General features: G+C 44.7%; 1 protein-coding gene and 1 non-coding gene across 2 annotated transcripts in view; both read left to right on the top strand.

Moving 5' to 3' along the window:
- CLMP (CXADR like cell adhesion molecule) overlaps positions 1–24,436 on the top strand; it is a 133,973-nt gene that overhangs the window by 82,073 nt on the left and 27,464 nt on the right. The window contains exon 2 of the mRNA XM_075546734.1: positions 19,366–19,532. Coding sequence (XP_075402849.1) covers positions 19,366–19,532 — 167 coding nt within the window. The remainder of the gene's footprint in view (positions 1–19,365; positions 19,533–24,436) is intronic.
- LOC142447385 (U2 spliceosomal RNA) lies at positions 2,548–2,747 on the top strand. The gene has a single exon (XR_012784113.1). It is a non-coding gene; the product is annotated as a U2 spliceosomal RNA (small nuclear RNA).

The raw sequence follows: 24,436 nt of genomic DNA, 5'->3' as shown, positions 1-24,436 counted from the left end.
GCCAGATGCTCAGGATATGCTAGTTTGGAGATTATATTCATGGTGGAGTGGTTCTTCTCCTTGTTTGAGTTAGCGTCACATTCTTCAGGGGTCACGTTCACATTCTCACTACTGCCCAATAGTAATCTTATAGTCAGTCCAACAGGTCCTCCGGTTTTTCCCCACCCGATATTTGTATCTATTCATGTCTTGCTTTGGCACAAGCTAACACAAAAATTATAAATCCTACAGATTGACTCGGCTACCTAGCTCAGAGCCTTACAGATTTCATGTGCATGATCTGTTTTCAACCTTCCACTTTCAAGGTAAAGGCAAAGGCTTTGGGTGTAGGTAAGGAAACAATCATCAGAGATTCAAGTCCCCCTCCCCCACCCACCCATGCCATCCTCATCTCTGTGACACTGGGCAAGTTGACAGGCCTCTCTGATTCTCAGTCTTCAAAGCACAGGTAATAATCGCTGGTCACCTTGTAATCTTGGTACTCAATGAGGTAATGCATGTGAATGGGTTTAGTTAATTGTTCTTTTTTTAAAAAATGTTTCATTGGGGGCTCATACAACTCTTATCACAGTCCATACATACATCAATTGTGTCAAGCACATGTGTATGTTCATTAGTTAATTGTTCACTATTAAATCAATGTGTACCAACCATTACCTTTTGAAGGACTTAAGAGCAGCTAGAATCTTTGACTTGCCAGCATAGTGCTTGGGGGTAAACAGATCATTATAGCTTTTCACTATGGGAAATGCATGCAGCATACATATTCACCACGGAGAAAGGACGTGAGATGATACATATTTTTTTTTAAGTGCAATCTTAATGTTCAACCATCAGTTGTTAGTTGCTGGTTCACAGTAGCCTCCTGTGTCCAGTGTAGAACTGCTCCTGCCGGTGGATATTTCATGTCTTCTTCTTCCTTTTTTGAGAACAAAACACATTTTAATTAATGCTTTTTTAGATATGTTAAATTTATTACATGATATATATATATACACATGTTTTTGCCGATATCAGAACTTTATTTTCCCTCATCCTTCTGCACGAGCAAGGAATTACATTACCAGAATACAAGGATCAATTTCAGAAAACTTAACAGTAACTTAATAATAATTTTTTAAAGCCACAGCCATTGAGTCATTCTGATAAATAGTGATTCTGTCTAGGGATTTTCTGAATCGTTATTTATTTTTTTGTAGTATGCTCACTCTGCTTTTTTTTAAAAACAGCTTTGTTGGCACTTAATCCTCATATCATACAATTTGATACAAGAAGAGCTGTACAATCATCATGACAATCAATTTTAGAATGTTTTCTCCATCCCCCCATGATTAAATCACTTTGTTCCTTCCCACATACAACCTTTGCTTCCCCAACCGCCTTGCCCTCCCTATCTCCCACCCACCCCTACCTCCCCTGTAAGCCCTTGCATCTACTCCTTCTGTGCTTCAGAACCTGGAAAGCCCAACAGACAGTAAAAAAACAATACAAAGTGGTAAGGATAAAATAATAATACAGAGGGGGAAATGGGGAGGATAGGGGGAATGAGGACCTGATGCCAGGGGCTCAACTGGAAAGCAGATGCTTTGAGAATGATGATGGCAACAAATGTGCAAATGTGCTTGACACAATGGATGGATGTATGGATTGTGATAAGAAGTGTATGAGCCCCAATAAAATGATTGAAAATTAATAATAATAATAATCCAGAAATAAAAATAACGAGTAAGGAAGAAAAGGCCAGGGAGGAAGTTTTTGTCATGGAACAGGCAAGAAATATTTGCACCTGGAACAATTTCAGTTGGTCAAGAGGGAGGTCAACTGACCAAGTATCCAGTTTGATGCAGTATCATTATGGTTAAAATGATCTCTGCCTGACAGTAAAGCAGTTTGAGACCCTTGCCTGTGTGCAGAGGGGATTTGCCAGGGGCTCAATCTGACTAGATGTCTGCAGATGGGCTTGGGGCCCCAACTGTCCTCCATAGCCTTCTCCAAATTGGGTGTTCGAAATGTGGGCTCTGATGCTTTTCTCTTCATCTTATATATTTTTCCTTTTGTCATATTTGAATTTTGTTATTGCCATCTTTGGATCACACAAGCTGGTGTGCTTCTTCCAGGTGGACTTACTGTAATTGACTCCTTGCTTAGATGGATGCTTGGTTGAATTCAAGTTTTTAAGGCCCCATTCCAATTGATAGCTGGGCACCATTTGCTTTCTTCACCACACCTTATTATAGCACCGTTTTCTTCAGTGATCACTACATGAGGGTGAGTGTTGAGCAGGCCGTGTGATCAGACAAACTGTTCTTGGATTGGGGTTAGCTTTCAATGGGGGCCCAGATTCCATGTGCGTACCCCTAGGAGGTGCACGACTCTGGTTACTCTGATGGTCGTATTTGTATTATGGCCAAGTCAAAGCCCCAGCAGACCAGCTACCCTCCACCCCACAGCACCACACCAATTAGCAGACAACAAAAGTCAGACACACAAACAACACCAAGCAACCTAAAGGCAGGAAAACAAAACCCCATAGAAACAGAAAGTAAAATCGCTTCTCGGCCTTTTGGCTAAGATCATGTGTAGTATCTGTTCTTATCAGTTTAATATCTGATACATCCTTTATCCAAGGACAATATATTAAATGGATTTTTGGAATTAGGAGATGGAATAGGAGCTTGATTCGTCCATTCCACGCATCCCACGCATCAACCTGGTATTGCAGTACTTCCAGGAACGCTGCACTCCCTTTGGGGAGTAAAAAAAAAGAAAAAAAAGAAACAGAAAGTATCAGAAAGTATAGCATTTGTCAGTCATTCCCTGGGTATAAGGTGGTTACGCTTGTAACATCGTCACTTTTTCCAGTGACACATCCCTCTGAACACTAATAGGTATGAGGAGTCTGTGCCAGGACCGGGAGCCACACCCCCTGAGTTGTTGCTCCCCAGTTCCATCTCCCCTTCCATTGGGCTCTGTTTTCTCTGCGCCTGGGGCTTGGTGCCCGGAAGTCCTGGATCAATTCTAAGTTCAAATCCCTGCCCAACAGATCAAAACCTGTCATGGCGCTGGTAGGGGGGCATTGAGGTATTAACTATATAGTGATTCTGGCACCCTTTCCATTGGACTCCTGCCAAACGGGGGGTCCCCTGTGAGATCCAATGATTCCCACTTCCACAGGTCTGGCAGCCACTCTGGGCTTCCCGCCAATCTGAGTACCCCAGTACTCAGTCCAAGAGTGCAGGCACCATTGGGCCTTTATGTTAAGTCCTTCTGGTGTAGTCCCTGGGGGATGCCCTGCTGGCCACAAGGGCAGCATCCAAGGTCATCTCGGTGCTTAGTCCATAGTGTGTTTCCCTGAGGGTTGGGTAGAAACGAATTTGTACTGTCTACCCACGAACATAACATCTGGTGCTTTGCACCCATTCCTAATGCGAGCTTACTCCTCCCCAATCACAGAGTACATGCTTTTCAAACACCCTCTTGTTTATTATGAACCTTTGCCCAACTGGAGGCCTTCAGAAAAGATAAACTCATAAAAGGCTCTCCTTTCCCCCTCCTCACCCGTTCCCACCTCTGGCATCTGCTCCTTTCCTCTCTCCCCAGCCCCTTCCCCCCTTCTCCTCCCACCTCTCCTTGCCTGCTCTTCTCAGCCCTCTCACCTCTGCCTCTCCTGCCCCCCTTTGCCTTTTCCTTCCTTTCTTCCACATTCCTTCATTTTCTCTTAAGTGAGGCCACCCGCTGGGTAGGGGAAGGATGCTTAGACCTCCGGCCCCACCCTCCACATACCAAAAGCCACAGTGCTGCCACCTGATTGGTCTTTGAACTCACAACACTGGTGTTGAGGCTCCCAGAAATAAAGGAAACCACTGGCCGCCACGTGGCTACCGTGTCCCTGAAGCTGCATGCATTCGATTTTGTCTCAATATCAAATACGTGCTTCCATTTGAGAAGACATTAAAGTGTGTCTGTCACTCAACAGCTCCTAATAAATGAGCCAGTCTTTCCTGAAGATTCTCATATGACCACTTGCTGGAGAGATTCTGGGCCAGGTCTGGGCAGGAAGTACAAAGTCAAAAGGTACGGGGACGTCAAAAAAATTGCCACAAGGGTTCCGTACAGGTTTATCGCAAGCAAAACGTGTTGAACCTTGTCTTTGGCTGCAAACAAGCCCTCTCGGGACAGCAGGACCCCAGTGCTCGACCACATCAGTACTCCACACGATCCGGTTTCGACACAAAATGTTGAGAACGTTTGCATCGGAGCTTGAACAAAACATCAGAATCACATGCAACGCGCATGATTTTTGTGAACAGAAGCAGTTCGTGTTTAGTCATTCAGTGTTAGTTGGCGTTGCTAGTACGCATGGTTAAAGGCCTTTTGCAGCTGTGTTCCAAGTGTTTTTGTTATAATTTTTTAGTTTTTGTGGCTTTTTGTACTAATTTTAGATTAAAAAATCATGAGTCCAAAGAATCATCATGATAAGGAACTGGCGATCTTGTTGATAATTTAGTAGCCCTTTTAGAAAACAGTTAAGGAAATGCCCACAGCAGACCACATTAGACAGATTTTTTTTTTTAAGGGAAAGCCAGTCAAGTTCTAGTAAAAAAAGGCAAAGAAGGGGGGAAAACAAACTCCTGAAAATCAGCTACCAGTTGATTTTATGGAAAGAGATTCCCCTTCCAAACAATGACCCTCTCTCCATATCCCCTCTTCACATCCGTGTCCACAAATCCAGATCCTCATCAATCTCAAGGTGGGGACCATAATGTACAGTAGTTAAAAACATTTTTAATGTTGTGTTTCTTATTTATATTATTTAATTGTGAACTTATTTACTTTGAAATTTATGTGTAATGTTTTGGCAAGGTTAGGGTAAAAACTTGGTGGCAAACAGGTTAATCCATTTTGTTATGTCTTACGGGGAAAAATTGAGTCAGAACTCAACTGCATCACATGTTGATGCTCCTTCTAGAACGGATTAGCGTCGAGGTGGGGAGTTCTATAATATACTTGTCTTTGGCTCCCTAGGGGAGCCCTGGTGCTGCAGTAGTTACCTGTCGGGCTGCTAACAGCAAGGTCAGCTGTTCACAACCACCAGCAGCTCCTCAGGAAAAAGATGGGAAACCCACAGGAGCAGCCCTACCCTGTATTATAGGGTCACCATGAGTCAGCATCCACGAACTGGCGGTGAGTTGGGCTTGCCACCGTACTTCCAAAAAGGGCTCAATCCAAACAATGACTTCCAAGGGACCTGACTTAGGCTAGTTGAATGCAGTTCAGAAGGTTATACTGACTGTTTGGGGAGGGTTGATAGATTTTCTTGATAGGATGATCATATGAGCTTATTAAGGAGAAGTTTTAAGAAGATGGAAAACTGTATTGGTGAGAAAAAGGCCAAGAAAGTTATGCCCAGGGATTCCTCCTCCTGCCCCGTCCTAACAATACATCAGTTCATTCTCCGAGGGGAGCCAAGGCCGCTCAAGGAAAATTCAATCAGTCAACTGTAACCCAGCCACCATCCAGCTCTGATCTTGCCGCTTTAGATTTCTTTTTGTTCATTAAACTCAAAAAACTTTTGAAAGGGACATAATTTGAGTCTCTTGAGAATACCAAAACTGCCATTTGGATGTGGTGTATTTCAAAGAGTGTAGAATTCTTTAGTGAAGGATTAGACATGGAAAATGGTTTCAGAAGTGTATCGTCTCTCAATGGAGGGAACTCTAGAAAGAGGAACTTCATATTTTATGTTGTTGCTTAATAAAGGTGTCTATGATTTTGTAGTCACCTTTATTATAGAAGGGGAACTTCACTAGTTCAGTTCTAACAGAGTCTGTAGAAAGCCAAGGGGCCACAGGCTACTCTGCTTAGTTCTGGAGTTGAAGATCAGGACCCCACCCTGAGCCAGTTCCACTACTGACTGGGACTGTGGCAGAGGCGACTCTGAGCCCGAGGAGTTGGGGGCCAGGACACCGCCCCTCACCCCCACCCCGGGGTCTGGGTACAGGAAGCTCTTGAGCCTGAAGAAGGCTGACGGGAAAGGTCAGGTGCTGCTGTTGCTGAAGATGCCCCTTCATCTGAAATGCTCGCCCTGCCCTCAACTCTGCGCAGAAAAAACACGCCTATCCTCCTAGAACTTGCGTGGTTCCACTTACTCATCAGAGCCTTTCTTAAGCACTTGTGTCAGAAATAATCCTCCATACATTGTTCTTCATTGCCTTAGGTGTGATAGTGACGTGTGTCTGGGTAGAACATTCTTATTTTTAGGAGATACTTGCTGACACATTTAGAGTCAAGAGTCACCCTGTCTGCAATTTCCTTTCATCTAATGCTGTGGAAGAGAGAGAAATAGAGAGCAAATATGGTCAAATATCGACAGTTGTTTCTTGGGCAAAGTGACTTCCAAACTCCTCACAATGCTGGTGGACCTCCTCTAGTTTTCTTGTCTTTCAAAGTAGAGCCGGGACAAACCTTAACAACAGCGACTCTTTTGTATGCCCTGTGGCAGTGCTAGACACTTCATATACATCATCATCCTGACACCAATCTTCCATGGTGGTTGTATTTATGCTCATTTTACAGGAAGGGGGTGGAGATTATTTTTTATGACTACTATGCTCTTTAGAAGCAAGAACGGCATGACTTCATGTTACATACTTTGAACATATCATCAGGAGAGACCAGGTGCTGGAAAAAGACGTCATGCATGGTAAAGTAGAGAAGCAGCCAAAAAAAGGAAGGCCCTTCACAATGGATCAATCCAGTGGCTGCAACAATAGGCTCAAGCATCAGCACAATTGTCCAGATGGTACAGGACAGGGTGGTGTTTTGTTCTGCTCTACATAGCGCCGCAATAAGTCACCTAACAAGCACAACACCAATATGGAAGTCCAGACCTATCGAATGCCAAAATTCATGTTCCCCTTGACTTGCTCACAATGCTCCAGCAATAACTGTGAGGCACATGCTCAGACACTACACACACCCCTTCATGCAGTCATGTGACAGAATTATTTATACATGGGTCTAGAAGTCAAGAGGCCTTTGAGTGGGTTCCTTCTCTCTAGACCTGTTTCTTTTCTTTACAAAATTGTATTGTGATAAAATATGTGTAACAAAATATTGCCATCTTAATCATTTTAAGTGTACCAGTCAGTGGTGTTCATCACATTCATGATATGGAACCAATACTATTGTATTTCCAAATTTTTTCTCCTTCCCAAACATGCTTGGTAGCCACTAAATACTAACTCCCTGTTTTCCTCTTTCCTTAGCCCACAGTAACCTCTGTTCTGCTTTCTTTCTCCACAAATTTACCTGTCCAAGATATGGAAGGGGCGTCACAAACTTTGTAGCAAATTTTCATGATCTTTTAATTCCATTTTTCAGTGAAATTTTTGTATTGTTTAGAAGTAGAACCATACCAGGTCTGTCTTCTTGTGTCTGGCTTATTTAACTTAGCACGCTATTCTCAAGGTCCGCCTTGTTAAGTGTCTAGGTGGTACTCCACACAGGGCTCTCACTCAGGGAAGAGCAACAGCGTCACCTTTCCCTCCTGAACACATTGCTGCTGCCAAATCCCAGACACCCAGTTGGAGGTGATTTTCTACTTTCCGATTCTTTCTGTCATTAACTACCTATTTTAATTTGACATTTCTATTTCTGAGTACACCAAAAAGATTCCAAACTCACCGCCAAGTGGTTTCTTTTCTGTCTCCTCCCCCCACCCCACACCACCCCACACCCCGCCCCATGGTTTGATGGCTCCTTCACTCTTGTCCACTAGGGGCAGACGTGCTCACTAACCTCCAGGAGCTCCCCAAGCCAAGAACCCCTGAGGCCTGTCCCCTTAGGCTTTGTTGAAGTTGTTTGAAAAAGGCAAAGGGCCTGTTCTGGAGGCGGGGTATGGTGGTGGTGGTGGGAATAGTCCCCAAATTCAAGCATAGGCTGTAGAGACCCTTTTATTAAGCCTTAAACAGGATATGATGCCAAATTAGTGCTCAAATGCCGGGGAAAGAAGTGCCAACAAATCATCGCTGGTCCAGTAGGTGCAATTGTACGGCGATAATAAGTAAAGATTATAGTGAAGTCATAGAGAGCATGTGAGACAGGAGACTGAAGTAATGGAGTCAGTCACAATTCACGGTAGCATGCTCACCTCAGCCCCGAGTCTGAGAGCAGAGCGAGAGCAGGAGAGCCCCAAACTTTATTGCTGATCAAGGGTTATAACCACTTAGGGGGGCATGATTACAGGTAACCACACATCACAGGAAGAGGATGTACAATAGGCATGAACGTGGCAGGAAGGGGATGAGCTAGGGGTGTGCCCATAGGGATGGGAGGGACTAGAGGTATACATGTGACAAGATGGGAGGACCCTGCATTCATGATGGCGGCCTAACCTTGGTCACCCTTGGGTGGGTTTGACCTCTCCTACAAGGAAACAATCAACTACTATCCTTATCAGAAGGGAGTGGGCCCTACTTGTTGTGGGATAAACAGCTGTGTCTGCTTGCTCTGGATGGCTGATAACCCTTAGGGAGAATAACCCCTGACCTACTTCTGTTGACCTCCAAGTGTAAAGTCATTTGCCATGTGTAGCAATCAGCTACGTTTGGATACATTTGGGGGAGACAACTTGGGAGAAATCATTCTGTTTCCCACACCCAAAGAAATCACAGCCTTGGGACTACTTATAACCCGGTAGGTAAACTGATCCTGACCCTGTAAGACAGTCAACCTGGCCCCGTTTCCAAAGCTGTACATCTTTATGGGAACAGAAAGCTTCATCTTTTTTCTTTCAAAACAGCTGGTGGATTCAAACTGCTGACCTTGTGGTCAGCATAACGCAGTGCACGCCACCAGGGCCACGTATAGATGACAGAAGACACAAAATCACGACTGGTAGCAGATCCGTTCATAACTGTCACAGGCGCAGCTGGGAGAGGATCCTGGCTGACATGCAGGCACGGTGGGAGCTTTAGAAGGTTCAGGGGGTTGCTTCTGGGGCGCTGACCATCCAGCTACACGGGTGAAGAAGCAGTTGTACAAGCAAAGCATAGGAATCAAGCATAGTTTAAAATCGGGAAAGGTGTGCACAGGAGTCAGAGCCACCAGAACATCAACTTGGTGACAATTTTGGGAAAGGAAGAAAGACTGGCTAGCCAAGTCCCCGCATTCTCTGCTCTACCCTGAGGGGCAGGCAGCCTCTCCAGGAACTGGCTGGTGGAGTCCGCATCTGTTTCCAACACGCTCTGCCTATGAACATTCGGACTCCACCTTAAACCACAGTCCCTCACAAAGCCAGGCCTTTTGCATTTAAGCGCCAGTAAACACTTTATATAGGACTGGCCTCTGGGAGTCCGGGAGCTGAGGTTCAGGTGGGATTCGGTGTTTTGACCTGGTGTTCCGAGAAGCTCCTAGCCTCAGTAAAGTCTCTCTGTATTCACCGAGTTGCCTCATCCTGCGCTGTTAGCTTTCCGGCGGCTTTGGTTTTCGGTATAAATAGAACTTGGCTCTCAGCCAATGCACCCGCGACGGCTGCGTCCCGGTCAGGTGGGGGGACAAGTACCCTTGATGCGCCTTTGGTTCCCCTTGCGGCTCAAACTGGGAGCACAAGGCGGCCTTCAATCCCAGTTCCTGTCTCAGACCCACGGGTCCCTGCTACATGGAATTGACTCAGTGGCAGCCAGTGAGTGAGCGAGTGAATCAAACTGGAAAATCATAGCTAATTCTTTCCCTTTGTTCAACGTGTAATATGCACCAAATGTATGCACCGCGTTGGTGCTGGCTTTCTTGCTCTGCGTGCAGTACGTGGCTCTGCCTTCACTGAAGCCTTGTGTCCAGTGTAAAGTGATGCAGCGGAGAAACTGAAGGAAGACCTGTCATCAGTTACCATGGAGGAGCCTCCAACTCACAGGGGCGGGTGTGTAAACGCCCTCCCCCCCCCCCCCCCCCCGGGTTTTCAGTGATTGATTTGTCACAAGTGGAGCGATCACCAGACCTTCCTTCGGAGTTGCCTCTGGGCGAACTTCCAGTGAGCAGCCCGGAGGTAAGCGAGTCAGGACTGCCACTACCTGGGGGCAGCGCCGTCTCACTGCCATCTAGCCAGCCTGTGGAGGAGTCCAGCCGCCCCCGCGAGCTTCTAAGCCGGGAACTCTTTAGGCACCTTCGTCCGACTCTTCTATCCCTAGGAACTCAATTTGCTCTTTGGGAAAATGGCCGTGTGAGTTAGATCCCAATAACTATCACCAGATATTTATTAAAAAACTAGTTTGTGAGACCCAGGGCTAAACTGTTGCCTGGTCAAGTAAATCAGCGGTTCTGAACCCTTTGGGGGTCGAACGACCCTTTCATGGGGCTTGCCTGATTCATAACAGTAGCAAAATTACAGTGATGAAGTAGCAGCGAAAATAATCTTATGGTTGGGGTCACCACCACATGAGGAACTGTGTGAAAGGGTCTCAGCAATAGGAAGGTTGAGAACCACTGAAGTAAATGAAGAATTTCCGATTCAATTATGTGACGTCTATATTTTTCAGTCTTAGCCTGGACTGAAGAGGGAACCTTTGTGTGATAAGGAAGTTAAAATAAGGCTGGGTCTGAAATAAGAATAGTAGACGACAGGATGTCCCAAGCTTGCACGAATGTCTGCCTTATTGCAAAAGATTCCGCTTTTGTACACTGTCGCTCTTAGGAAAACCACACGCTGGTACAAGCAGCTTTTTTGAATAAAAACTACAAACTAAAGCTAATGAAAAGTTTGCCTTTTTAAAAAAGACACCTGTGTGTGTTATATGTATAAACGCATGTCCCTGGTCGAAGCCTGGAGTCCACACTCGACAGATTCTCGTGTGGTCCCTCATAGCTGCATCTGGATTTGAACCCAAGAATCCTCTAAGCTGTACTTGGCTTCTGCTCTTTTTTAGTCAACAACCTGCGTACAGCACTCTGAAAGGTACACCTTACTGCAGTTGGTGTTGTGCTTTGGCTGTGCCTTTATATCATTTAGGGAGCAAGCAGAACAAAGAAAGCAAAAAAAGGCAAGTTAAAAATTCATATATCTGAGGAGGATGGAGGAGGCCTGGTAGGGCGTGATCAAGGGTAATGTAACCAAGAGGAATTACTGAAACCCAAATGAAGACTGAGCATAATAGTGGGACAAGAGGAAAGTCAAGAGAAATGGGGGAAAGAGCTAGGAGGCAAAGGGCATGTATAGAGGTCTAAATAAAGGCATGTACATATGTACATATTTATATATGAGGATGGGGAAATAGATCTATATGCATATATTTATAGATTCAGTGTTAGGGTACCAGATGGACATTGGGCCTCCACTCAAGTACTCCCTCAATGCAAGAATACTTTGTTCTATTAAACTGGCATTCTATGATACTCACCTTCCTGACACAATCGCTGAAGAAAAAGTGAGTGAATAAGCAATTGTGGTGAAGCTGATGGTGCTTGACTATCAAAAGATATAGCATCTAGGGTCTTAAAGACTTGAAAGTAAACAAGCAGCCATCTAGCTCAGAAGCAACAAAGCCCACATGGAAGAAGCACACCAGCCTGTGCGATCACGAGGTACCGAAGGGATCAGGTATCAGGCATCATCAGAACAAAAAAATCATATCATTGTGAATGAGTGGGGGAGTGTGGAGTGGAGACCCAAATCCCATTTGTAGGCCACTGGGTGTCCCCTTACAGAAGGGTCTCGGGGAGGAGATGAGCCAGACAGGGTGCGATGTAGCAACGATGAAACATACAACTTTCCTCTAGTTCCTAAATGCTTCCCCACCCCCTATCATGATCCCAATTCTACCTTACAAATCTGGCTAGACCAGAGGATGTACACTGGTACAGATAGGAACTGGAAACACAGGGAATCCAGGATGGATGATCCCTTCAGACCAATGGTGTCAGTGGTCATACTGGGAGGGTGGAGGGAAGGTCGGGTAGAAAGGGGGAACCTATTACAGGGATCTACATGTGACCTCCTCCCTGGGGGATGGACAACAGAAGAGTGGGTGAAGGGAGACATCGGACAGTGTAAGATATGACAAAATAATAATTTATAAATTATCAAGGGTCCATGACAGAGGGGAAAGCGGGGAGGGAGGGGGGAAAATGAGGAGCTGATGCCAGGGGCTTAAGTGGAGAGCAAATGTCTTGAGAATGCTGAGGGCAATGAATGTACAGATGTGCTTTACACAATTGATGTATGTATGGATTGTGATAAGAGTTGTATGAGCCCCTAATAGAATCATTTAAAAAGGAGAAAAAATCATATATCACTAACTGAGCAGCATCAACAGAAGTAAAATAAGAGTATATTTAGGTAAAGTCTTAGGCACCTTGTTTTATGGTCCCACCTTCCCAGGTGAGGTGGGGAAAAGGCCTTACTGCTTCCCTGGGATTTGGACAGGGGTAATTCAAACAAGAATTGGCCTAAGGGCAATTACAAGCCTTGGGTGGAACCAGGGCAGTCAGGGTGGGGAGGAGGCCCTTAGGAACAGTTTTGTTTAGCCTTCAGGTCAAATAAAGCAATGGGTTGTTGTGAGCTTGTCTGTTTCAAATGCTGAGACAATGCACAACTGTGAATATTGCCTCACCTCAGCGCTTACAGGCTAATGCGGGGGAGAAGCCAAGAAGCTTACTGAAACCTAGGCACAGAGCTGCAGAGAGCAAGCAAGCACCGTGGTATGAGGAGTGGGAGGCATGAGCTCAGCAGGAAGGCAAACCCGATCTCTGACTTTGGATTGATCACTAAATTTGGATTAGAAAAAAACACACTGGAGTCAATACTGACTCATAGTGAGCCCCTGTGGGTTTCTGAGACTGTCACTGCTTCAGAAAGTAGAAAGCCCAGTATTTCTCCCTAGGAGCTGCTGGTGGTTTCAAACTTCTGACCCTGCAGCCCAACAATGCTTTTTTTCAGAGATATTTTAAAAATTCAATGAAAAAATAAAATAAAGTGCTTAATGTAGAACAGACCATAGGAAGAGGCCAACACGAGGTGCCCCTCCCATAATGGTTCCGGACTTATAGCAGAAGAAAGCTTTCTTGATCTTGAGGGGTCAGTAAGATCCCAGCAACTGCTACTACAATGTGCTGACTCAGACACGCATCACGCATCGTGTCCCAGCAGGACTACACTGTAGGGTTTCCCACACTGATTTCTGTGAGAAATTGATCACCACACCTTTCTTCCTTGGTGCCTCTCCTGGACTCCAACCCTCAGCCCTTCCGTGAGTAGCCAGCACACTTAAACAGTTGCACCACCCATGGCTCAAAGTAAGAGCCTGTTGTTTTTGTTGATGACTGCTGCCTAGTCAGTGAGAGGTGAACTACAGACGCAGAGCGGAGATAGGACTCAGCCAGGAATGTGAAGTTGAGAGAGGTTTTATTGAGGCAGGGAACGAGCTCCCGGGAGGGCAGGGAGAGCAGAGAAAGGAAAAGGAGCATTTTGAGCTCCCAGACGGAGACCCAGTGAAATCACGCCCCTTGGTGGGGTAGTGGAATAGCTGTAGGATTTGGGTCAGGGAAATACACAAACGAGGTGAAGAAAGCTGATGGTGCTTGCGCTGAAAAGGAGAAGGGAGGTTTGCTTCCTGGTGCTGCAGCTGCAGTCTAAGCCCCTCACAGCCCGGTTTCTTGGAATGTGCAGGAAGAGCTTGCACGATCCAGCTCTGGCCTTGAGAGGGAGGGGGCGGAGGGTGAGGGTGTGTGCGTGCCGAGAGGTAAGCTCATTGGAGTACTGTGAAAGGGCTGCAAAGTCCAGCAGATCATCCATCTTTCTGAGAGGCTGGGGGTAGGGGCTGCGTGGTCCAGACCGGCCCAAACAGTCAGTCCTCAATTTGGGGCAACATTGTGCGTAACAAAAGGAAGCACTTCATGGTTCTCATAGATTGAAGATCTTCCTGTTGTGATTCCTAGAGTTCTCCTTTGCTAGTTTTTAGATGGATCACGGGGAACTTTTCCCTGGTCTGTGTTGGTTAGAAAGATCCACTGATACCTGTTGGGCATCATAGCAACATGCAAGCCTCTGCCGACACATGGTAGTGAAGGTGAATGAGGAGAACTGGCCAATAATCGATCAGGCATGGAAGAGGAGCCTTCTACCACCACACCATCAATGTCACCCAGGGATACCCTAAGCAATTTATCCCATTCACCGCTAAGGCTGATTCTTAGGGCTAACAGGTTCCTGTTACCGCCTTTGTTTGCAGCAGAGCTTCAACAATCTCCTGCTTCCTCTCGGGATGGATGCTCCTGTGGCGTCTACCATGAAAAGGCTCTGCTGTCTTCCCATAGAGTAAAATACCCATTCATATTTCTCTTCCTCTTTTCATCTCCCTGAGGTAGAAGAATATGAGGATGAGAGGGCTTCCAAAAATTCTCAGGAAAAAAAATTAAAATCTCCTTTAATTCCCTTTGTTCATGAATTTTTTGAAGCTCCCTTTTATAAACTATTTTTCTTTCCAAGAGATTTGTTGCTAATCAACATAGAGGCACAAGCAGGGAGTAAGAGAGGTAGATTTTATGCCTCTGTTGGCCCTGGTGCCTGGTCTTTAGTTCTCAAAGCCCTCGGACGTGGCCCCAGGGAGTTCTCTCCAGAAGGGACAAGCCCTGGCACTTATTGCTGTTCCCGTTTGGAAGTTATCTGATTCTATTTCATTGAAAATGGCTTAAAAGAGACTGCCCCCTTTTTTTCCACACTGAGGTATTTTATTGCTAGAACGGAGATAGAAGAGATGAAGTACACTCTGCATGCCTCAGACTATGGGATATCCCCCTCTCCACCCCACCCCACCCCCCCCAAAAAAAACAGAAATCACTCTGGGCAGAAGGGAGCATTTTTCCAGCTAAGTGAGCATTGAACAGCTTACTCTAAATGCACCCAGTGGCATCGCCTGGGAAGGTTCTCTTCGGTCACAGTGAATTTTTTCGTGAAAGCAGTTTTGCTAGAACCTTATTTAAAAAAAAAAAAAAAAAAGAACCTCGTTTTCTTGTGATGGCTGATTTAAGAGAATAGCATGTGGCTGTGAAACTTTGTTTCCTGCTCAGGAAAAATGCCACAGAAACTGTTGTGATGTTGAACACAATTAAGAAGGACAGCGTTATGGGAAAATCTCAAGTGTACAAGTGGTTTTCTCGTTTCAAATAAGTTGAAATGTGGAGTGATGACAAACCTCATTCCAAAAGTCCCGTCAACTTCCCTAAAGGAGGAAAGTAACATTTGGGGTTTATTCTACCAGGTCAGACTTTTAATCAAGCTTTCTATTTAGAGGTTCTGAAAAGATTGCGTAACAATGTGCAACAAAAAGGGCCTCACTTCCTCCACTCAAGTACTCGCTCAATGCAAGAATACTTTGTTCTATTAAACTGACATTCCATGATGCTCACAGTCACAATAAGACCATTAAAGCAAAGCGGGTACATAAGCAAATGTGGTGAAGAAAGCTGATGGAACCTGGCTATCAAAAGATATAGCATCTGGGGTTTTAAAGGCTTGAAACTAAACAAGTGACCATCTAGCTCAGAAGCAACAAAACCCACATGGAGAAGCACACCAGCCTGTGTGATCACGAGGTGCCGAAGGGAAAAGGTATCAGGCATTATCAGAACAAAAAGTCATATCATTGTGAATGAGGGTGAATGTGGCGTGGGGAGCCAATGTCCATCTGTAGGCAACTGGACATCCCCTTACAGAAGGGTCGCGGGGAAGGAGATGAGCCAGTCAGAGTGCAGTGTAGCAACGATGAAACATGCAACTTTCCTCTAGTTCCTAAATATTTTCTCCCCCCCCACACACACACTATCATGATCCCAATTTTACCTTACAAATCTGGCTAGACCAGTGGATGTACACTGGTACAGACAGGAACTGGAAAAACAGGGAATCCAGGACAGATGATCCCTTCAGGACCAGTGCCAAGAAGGGCAATACCGGGAGGGTAGAGGGAGGGTGTAGTAGAAGGGGGAACCGATTATAAGGATCTATATATAACCTCTCCCCTGGGGGATGGACTACAGAAAATTGGGTAAAGGGAGACGCCGGACAGTGTAAGATATGACAAAATAATTTATAAATTATCAAGGGTTCATGAGGTAGGGGGGAGGAGGAGGGAGGGGGCAAAATGAGGAACTTATGCCAAGGGTTTAAGTGAAAAGCAAATATTTTGAGAATAATGAGGGCAATGAATGTACAATGTGCTTTACACAATTGATGTATGTATGGATTGTGATAAGAGTTGTATGAGCCCCCAATAAAATGATTTTTTTTTAAAAGCCTCATTTGTAGCAGAGGTGGGATTGGTTTTGCACCTGCTCACGCAGCCATCTCAGTGTGCCACTTTTTGGCTTGGCAAAAAAACAGCAATGCCTCTCTTGCCCCACACACCTGACTTCTCTCCGTGTAATTTCTTTTTGTTTACATGAATGAAGAGGGACATGAAAAGACAATGACTTGAGTATGCAGAAGAAGTGAAGAAAATTATGAGGGAGGCGCAGATGAGTTTGAAAAATGTTTCCAAGAATGGAACTGCAGATTTGACAAATGTATGAAGTGTAATGAAGAGTACTTTGAAGATGATAAGGTTGTTTGTAAAAACAAAACAAACTTAAATATGTAGGTTAAAAAAAAAATCTGGGTTTTTTTGTACCCCCTTGTAGATCATACCTCAAATCCAAGTGGTGTTTCATCTTATCAGTTCATCACCTATCAATAATGCAGATCTAAAGTCAACATTATCAGAGCCTTAGCCAGGTACTAAAAGAGAGAAGGTGAGGTTGGCATCCAAGTTGCTGACAGGAGGTACTCTTCCTTACCTAGTGCTGTTATAACAAACACCTCCCACGCACACCTTTGACAGAGAGGTTAGGAGGCTAGGGGTATCCATTTAAGGCCTTAGTTCTAGGAAGAGGTATTTCTCTGTTGGCTCTAGGGAAGGTTGGTATTTCTTTTCAACATCTGTGAGCCTTTTACCTCAGAGATTTCTATGTGTCTTTGTATCAAGCTTCCTTCGGGTCCAGGAGAGTCTCAGTACAAGGACCCTGTATGTAAAGGACATGCTCCACTCCCAGTCCATCTTCCTTGGCGGTTCTCAGGTCCCTCTCACTCTGCCCACGTCTCTCTCCTTTTCTTCCTTAGAAGATACAAGGTGATGTGGACCATGCTCCAAGGGGAACTCCTCGTCCTGCAAATCAGGGCTGTGATCTGGGAGAGGGTGTTGCATTCCACCCTAATCCTCTTACAACTGATTGGCTGGTCACAGCAGATCACAACATGGGAAATGATCCATCATCACATAACTCCCAAATTATACCATTATCTAACGGCCAAACCACTGAGCACCATGGTCCAGCCCATTTGACAACATATTTGGGGGGAACAAGATTCAATCCTTGACAAGTACCAGTCCTGGGAAAGGATGAAAGTTAGTGGTAAAGAAAGCTCAGAGTAGAACTGAATTTTTATTAGAGGTTTTATTAGTAAAAAGGATGTTGGCCAGCGGTGGGAGTGGCGACACCAGGAGGGAAGGGCATGTAGAAAGGGAGAACCGATCTCGGAGATCTATGTGTTACCTCCTCTCTGGGAGATTGGCAAGGGGGAGGCGGGTGAGGGGAGACGCCAGGGAGTGTAAGATAAGATATAATAATTATTTATAAACTATCAAGGGACCAGGGGTGGGATCGGGGAGGGAGGGGGATGGGGGGAAAAAAAGGGAAACCGAGCTGATTCCAGGAACCCAATTGGAAGGTGAATTATGAGAGTGACGAGTGCAACGAATGTATAAGGGTGCTTTGCTCAATTGATGTATGTACAGATTGTAATAAGAGCCTTATGAGCCCCAATAAAAAGATTTAAAAAATAAATAAAGAAAAAAAGGATGTTGGACGGATGAAGGGACATGCTCTAAATGGCGTAACGTGGAATTGTGCTGTAACTATCACCATCTGCTGCCTATGTTGAAAACATGTGATACACGGCTAGTGAAAGGGATCCGATAGGAGAATGAGTGTCCCTGGAAGATGTAAGAAATACCGTCGCCCTAATAAAACGATTTAAAAAAAAGTCCTGAAGACTTCAGGTATGGGGCTCAGTTTGGATGCAATCTACTGAGCCACATGTTGGCACAATAAAGTCCTTCCTTTAAAAAGAAAAGGTAGAGAAATAAAAAGAGAAACAAAACAAAATGATATACCTTAGAAGAGCCCATTACTCCAGGCGGCATTCTTGGCTCTCCTCACAGGCACAGGTGGATGAAGCAAGGGCTGACCTAAAGAGGCAGCCTGCACGCTAGTTTCTGGCCCTGTTCTGGGAAGAGATGCCATAATCTGCTTCCTCTTTTCCCACAGGGGGAGGGGGCAGCCAGGAGATGATTCATGAGAACGTCAGAGATGAGACAGCAGTATTTCTAAGAGCTTTATTTGTGAGTCACATGTCAAATGAATGAACAAAGCCCTCTCTGGGTGCTTCAACTTCTTCCATCTACACAACCGAGGACTGGGGGTTGTGTGAGTTTCTGAAGAGGAAACTCAAAACTAAGTCCACTGCCTTCCAGTCAATTCTGACTCACAGCAAACCTCCCTAGGCTTTCCAACACTGTCAATCTGTAGCGGGAGCACACAGCCTCATCTTTCTCTCCAGGAATGACTGCAGGGCTTGAAGCCCTGAACTTGCAGTTACAAACTCAATGCTTAAATGATTTACATAGTGAAGTTCTAATATTTATAATAATCCTTGAGGAATTTTAGCTTTTCCTGAACCTTATAAGTGATTGCTTCTACTTTCTCTCTTCTCTAAATTTCCATAGCCCTGTTCTTTGGTCATGACATCAATGTACCCTTATAATATTGGCGGTGTTGCTGTCTTGTCCTCCTAAATGCATACCATTAGTAGTCAGCCACCATCGTTGCTGGTCCCAGGATCCTCATTTGCCATACATGAAGGGCCATCATGAAAGTTTTCTCAAGTGGCTAGGGCTTCTAGAATTTGAGGGACCAGGCACCTCTGCAGCTTGTTTCTGTGAGCCTCTGTCTTTGGGAACTTCTGCTCCCGGGGGGCCTAATAGGCAAGGACACAGTTATTGCTGCCTGTGTTCACAAAATCCCAGTAAGGTGGGAAAGACAAGCGTTCACTGGAATGTCACCCAGAGGCTCAGGGAAAGACGTGATGGCTCAGTTAGGGATCGGTCAGAGGGGCTAATGTGAGAACTTGAGCCTCTTGCACTTGTGGCGTGACATTCTTCTAAGCCGAGGCACAGAACCTTGCCCACGGGAACATTCGATAATCATTTGTTGTTCAATGAGTTGCCTGTTCACTGTTCTCCAGTTTCGCACCACTCATGAACGGTTTTTCTCTTCCAGTTTCCTACTATGTCCACGATGTCGAGACTTTGGGAACTCACATTGAAATCACGAGAGTGGCAGAGGAAAGGGTCATTTTGCCTTGTCACCATCAGCTGGGGCTTCCAGAGAAAGACACCCTGGATATCGAATGGCTGCTCACAGATCATGAAGGGAACCAAAAAGTGGTATGTATACACCTGGCTAAAGTCGCCCACCACATCCTCCCATTTGCTTTTTATATGTGATGGAAGCTGACTTTACTTTCGTTCTTTTTTTCCTTTCAGATAGATCTTTCTTTCTTTGTTTTCTTAGTTTCCTACAGTTGCCAAAACAAAATGACCACACGTGATTAGCTTTGAAGAACAGAAGTTTATTTTCTCAGTTCTGGAAACTCATTCAGAATCATCACTGGAGTTTCTCCTGCTTAAATAACTGTCTACACAACCTTGTTACTATGATACTGTTTGTCATTGTGCTCCCATGGGGCATCATCCAAAGACTCTTTCTGTTCTCTACAGAACAAGGTCACCTTAACCTGAACATGTCTATTACAACTTCTAGAATCCTAGAAATGGTGTTTCCAAGAATGGAATCATAGATTTGACAAATGTAGTAAGTGTAATGGAGAGTACTTTGAAGGTGATAAGGTTGTTTTATAAAAATTATTAAATACGTAGCTTGAGGCAGTGGGGGGCACTTCCAGGTCTGGGGGGAATACCCCCTCCTGTCCCTCTGTGGGTAAAGTTGCTAGGACTTTGTAATTGCGGAGGTGGGAACATTGGAGTGAGGGTGACCGAAAGGGACAATTAAACAGGGGTGGAAGGAATGTGGGGCTTAAAGAGCCTTATCAATGACTTAGAGCCCAAGCTTAGCTTTTCAGCATCTACAGGAAATGTCTCTGAGGGAAGGGGTAAACTCTACCAGAAAAGTTCAGAATTTTTCAGTTGTGGCCTTGGTAGCATGGCCACTGGCGCTCATGAGCCTCCTTCCTCCTGGTCTGTGAGTGGAAGCAGTCCTAATTCCAAAGTAAGAGTACCTCCTCCCTCTCTGAGGTGAGGAACACGCAACCAACCCCCTTGCCTTCTGTTTTAAAGATGGATCAATTGGGGCAAAGACACTTCAGTTCCCACGGAAAGCCTCTTGCACCGTCTCCTTCATTCCTTTTCCTTTCCTTTGACTCCTGAGCAAGGACAGCCCTGCTCTAAAGCACACAGACCCTGCATCCCTCTTGGTTCAAGGGGTTTCTCAATGCAAAGAGTTCTACGTGGCGCCTTGGGTCACTACTAGTAGGAATGGCTTGGTAGCAATGAGTGTGGTTTCTTTGTTTGCTTGCGGGGCGGGGGAAGAAGGTCATGGCCAGAGAGGGAAGTCCAACCATCCGTTCCCTGCAAGCCCGAACAAAGCACCTTATCTTCTCCCTCCAAAACAAGGTGCAGGCAGATCGGCCCGCACAACAGTTAACGCGTAGATTTAATTTTGGGTTTGATTGCTAAATGTGTGTCCCTTATTCTCAATCACACTTGTCACTTCCAAAATGTAGAGTCCTGTCCTGGAGCAACTGGGCCTGATCAATAGCCACCCCAATTTGAGTAGAAAGCCAGACGACTAGATTTACTTGAAGATTCGCCTGTGGAAAGCACTCCCACACTTACCAGGACTGTGTCTGGGCGCCTCCTCTTTGCAAGGATTACAAAACTTGTATTCTTGACTGTACTCTTACAAGTGTTGACTGGCAAGTGAGCATCCGCCCTGGGGGTATTCACCAGCTCTCTTCTGCATATCAAGGGCTCTCTCCTGGGGTGTGTCCCTCAAAAGGCTGGGGAAGCCAGGGGTCCATTAGTATATGAAGGTGAAGGTTCCTCTTTAGCATTTCAATTTCCTTTTGCTGCCCCCAGTACAGGCTGACTCATAGTGACCCCCTGTGGGTTTCTGAGCCAGTTACTGTTTGGGGGAGTAGAAATTCCAATCTTTTTCCCACTAGGTCTGGTCTAGCCTTCAATAAACAGATTGCCAGTTATGACTAAAGCCAGAGACTAGCAGATTGAAGAGGAACCCTGGTGGTGTCGTGGTTATGCATCGGGCTGTGATCTGCACGGTCAGCATTTTGAAATCAACCAGCAGCTCCTCAGGAGAAAAACTGGGCTTTCTACTCCAATAAACAGTTAAAAGCTTGGAAACCCACAGGGGATCACTATGAGTCAGCATTGATTTGGTGGCAATAGTTTGAGTGAGAGAGCTGACAAGATTTATAGTTTGGGACCACACTTAGTTACAGCATTGTCTTTTCTAGAATTTAAAAAAGAAACAAACAAAATCAATGCCCAAGCTCAGGAATGAAAAATGTCTTAACAAATTTAGCCAAATTGCAAGGCTATAATTGAGCCTTAGCCTGTATCCAAAGTATGACTTTCTCTGAGTTAATTATGACTATATCGTATCATTATATGATATTTTTTTTAATTCTATGAGGGGATTTCAAAAAGTTTGTAAAATTGTTATCCTTTATTTCCATTGGTCCACACATTTAAAATCCTCCTTGTATGATCTTCATTCCCCCAAGATGTCAAATACTTAGAAGTATATTATCTTTGGTGTCTTTATTTAATATACTGAAAGGATTTGGGAGGGAGGAGAGAGAAGAGATAGGAGTCTGACAGATAAATTATACATACAGCATTATAAATACTCAAGTACAAATATGCCCAAAGAGCTGACACTCAAAAGAGAGTCACTAATTTGGAGGAGAGGGGAACCAGGAAAAATTATACCATAAAATGACACTCATTTTAGGGTACAAAAGAGACCACAATTTCAAATATAATTTAAGGAGAGCATTTATTAAGTCTTAAAAGGGACAAAGACAAAACAAAGATACAGACATCATCAGGATGAGGGATGCTATTAGCAGGAGGTCAAAATGGCATATGAGGGTCTGTTGAGCTATAGTGCTTTAAAAAGGACATGACAGGGCGAGTTAATTGTCACCAAAACATGATTGGTGACAGATCGATACATAGGACCACAGAAGAAGGACCAGGACCAAGATTGAGACACATCCATTGTTAGATAGAAGGGCTTACAAGATTGATCCAGGGCCTTCTGACCAAGGTAGTCAGGACTCAACTGATAGGGCATGACTTATAATTATGTGATTCCCTGTACTGTCCCCAGAATAGTGATCTCCATCAAAGACATACGCAGGGAAGTCCCTAAGAGAGACTGGCCCTCCCCAAATTGGAGAAGGGGAGAGGTAATCCGATTTCCAAATGCACTCTGCCTGAGGCCAAACCTATGTACAGAAGGAATTCAATGACAGCATAAACTCTGTGGGGGCTCAGCAAAGGGATTTGGGGCTGCTGCTGCCTTCACAAACCAGAGTGCTCAGATTTTAACTCTAATATATACTTCAGTGTCATCTTGAGACACATGAAAGAGGGAGACTCTTCAGAAAGAGCAAAATGACCCACTCAAAGCTACATCAGAGAACCTGGCTTGTCAGAATCTAGGCACATCAGGCTTGGGGTTAGGCTACTCAAAGATAGGAGAACAGGAGCCAAAGAAGAGTCATGGTCCAGACTGCACTGGCCTGACAGGTAGCCAGCCCCTAACAAGTTATCACGGGTCTGGTAGGCGCAATTGTACAGCAATAATAAATAAAGATTATAGTAAAGTCATTGAAAATAGGGCGAGATGGGAGAGAGAGAATAAAATAAAGAAGTCAGACATATCATGGTAGCAGGCTCACCTCAGCTACTCATGATGGTACATATGGAGGTGGGGGAGGAGCGGGCAGGAGAGAGCTCTAGTGAGGTTTTATTTCTAACCAAAGCTTATATATCTTTGGGGACATGCAAGCCTTCTGATGTCAGATAACAATGTATGTCATGAGAAGGAGGGGGATGACCTAGGGGTGTACACACAATAGTACAGGTAGGGAGTAGGGGTACATATGGGTGGACCTTGGCCTCAATATAGTAGCCTAAATTTACACTTCTTCAAGGGAACAATATCAGAAGGGAGTAGGCCCTACTTGGGTAAGTCCAACTATATAGTCTGGTTTCTCTAGATACCCTTAAGGAGAATAACTTCTGACCTACTTTCAATGACCTAGTGTACAGTAATTTACCATGTGTAACAAGATGGGTTTGGCATATATTTGGGGGAGACAACTTGGGAGAAATCTTTTTTTTAAACCATTTTATTGGGGGCTAGTACAACTTTATCACAATCCATTGTGTCAAGCGTATTTGTTGCCATCATCATTCTCAAACATTTGCTTTCTACTTGAGCCCTTGGTATCAGCTCCTCATTTTTCCACTCCCTCCCTGCTTCCCCTTACTCATGAACCTTTGATAATTTATAAATTATTATTATTTAGGGGAGAAATCTTTCTGTTTCCCACAAGAACCCTGTTCAGGGGATCAGGACCAAGCTGTAGTCTACTAAGTAGATAATGATCAGAAATGGATGATGGTTTTTAGATAGAGGATCTTTGCTGTATACATTTATAGAATTATTAGTATTCTTGGAGTACTAGACTGAAAAATCTAGATGGCTTTAGTGGCTTCCCTACATACAAAATCAATTTTATAAAAATATTATCAGTTATTGAGTGATTAATCATTTATTTTCACAAAAAACCTATGGAGTCACCTACCCTCATTTTACAATTGGCTTAGAAAGGATTACTGTGAGTGGGGGCCGCTCATCTGAAGGTAGACTGTCTGTCCAGCCACTCTCCATCACTGTGTCCTTCAGGAGTATTGTTACTTCTGAGTCACGCCCATTTCAGGGCTCTGGGTCTATCTACAGGACAGCAACCAGAAGTTTTGTTTTGGTTTCCTTTGCATTTACTGAAGGCAATATTGTTGTAGTGTGGGCACCAAGGGGACCCACATTACCCCATCACCATTGCCAGATTACAAAAACCAGGTGGATTTGAAAGATTCTAAGTTTTATTTTTATGTGCATGGGAAAGGAAAACAGGGGTGGAGAGTGGGATTGAGGATCCTTCCACCAAATGCTGTTCTCTCCATCCCTTTTTTCTCATAGTCAATGTATATACAGACTGAGTGAAACATTTCTTCCA

The sequence above is a fragment of the Tenrec ecaudatus genome, chromosome 4 (assembly GCF_050624435.1).
Source record: "Tenrec ecaudatus isolate mTenEca1 chromosome 4, mTenEca1.hap1, whole genome shotgun sequence".
Lineage (NCBI taxonomy): Eukaryota > Metazoa > Chordata > Mammalia > Afrosoricida > Tenrecidae > Tenrec > Tenrec ecaudatus.
The sequence above is the reverse complement of the archived record's forward strand: the minus strand, read 5'-3'. Positions and strand labels throughout refer to the sequence as shown.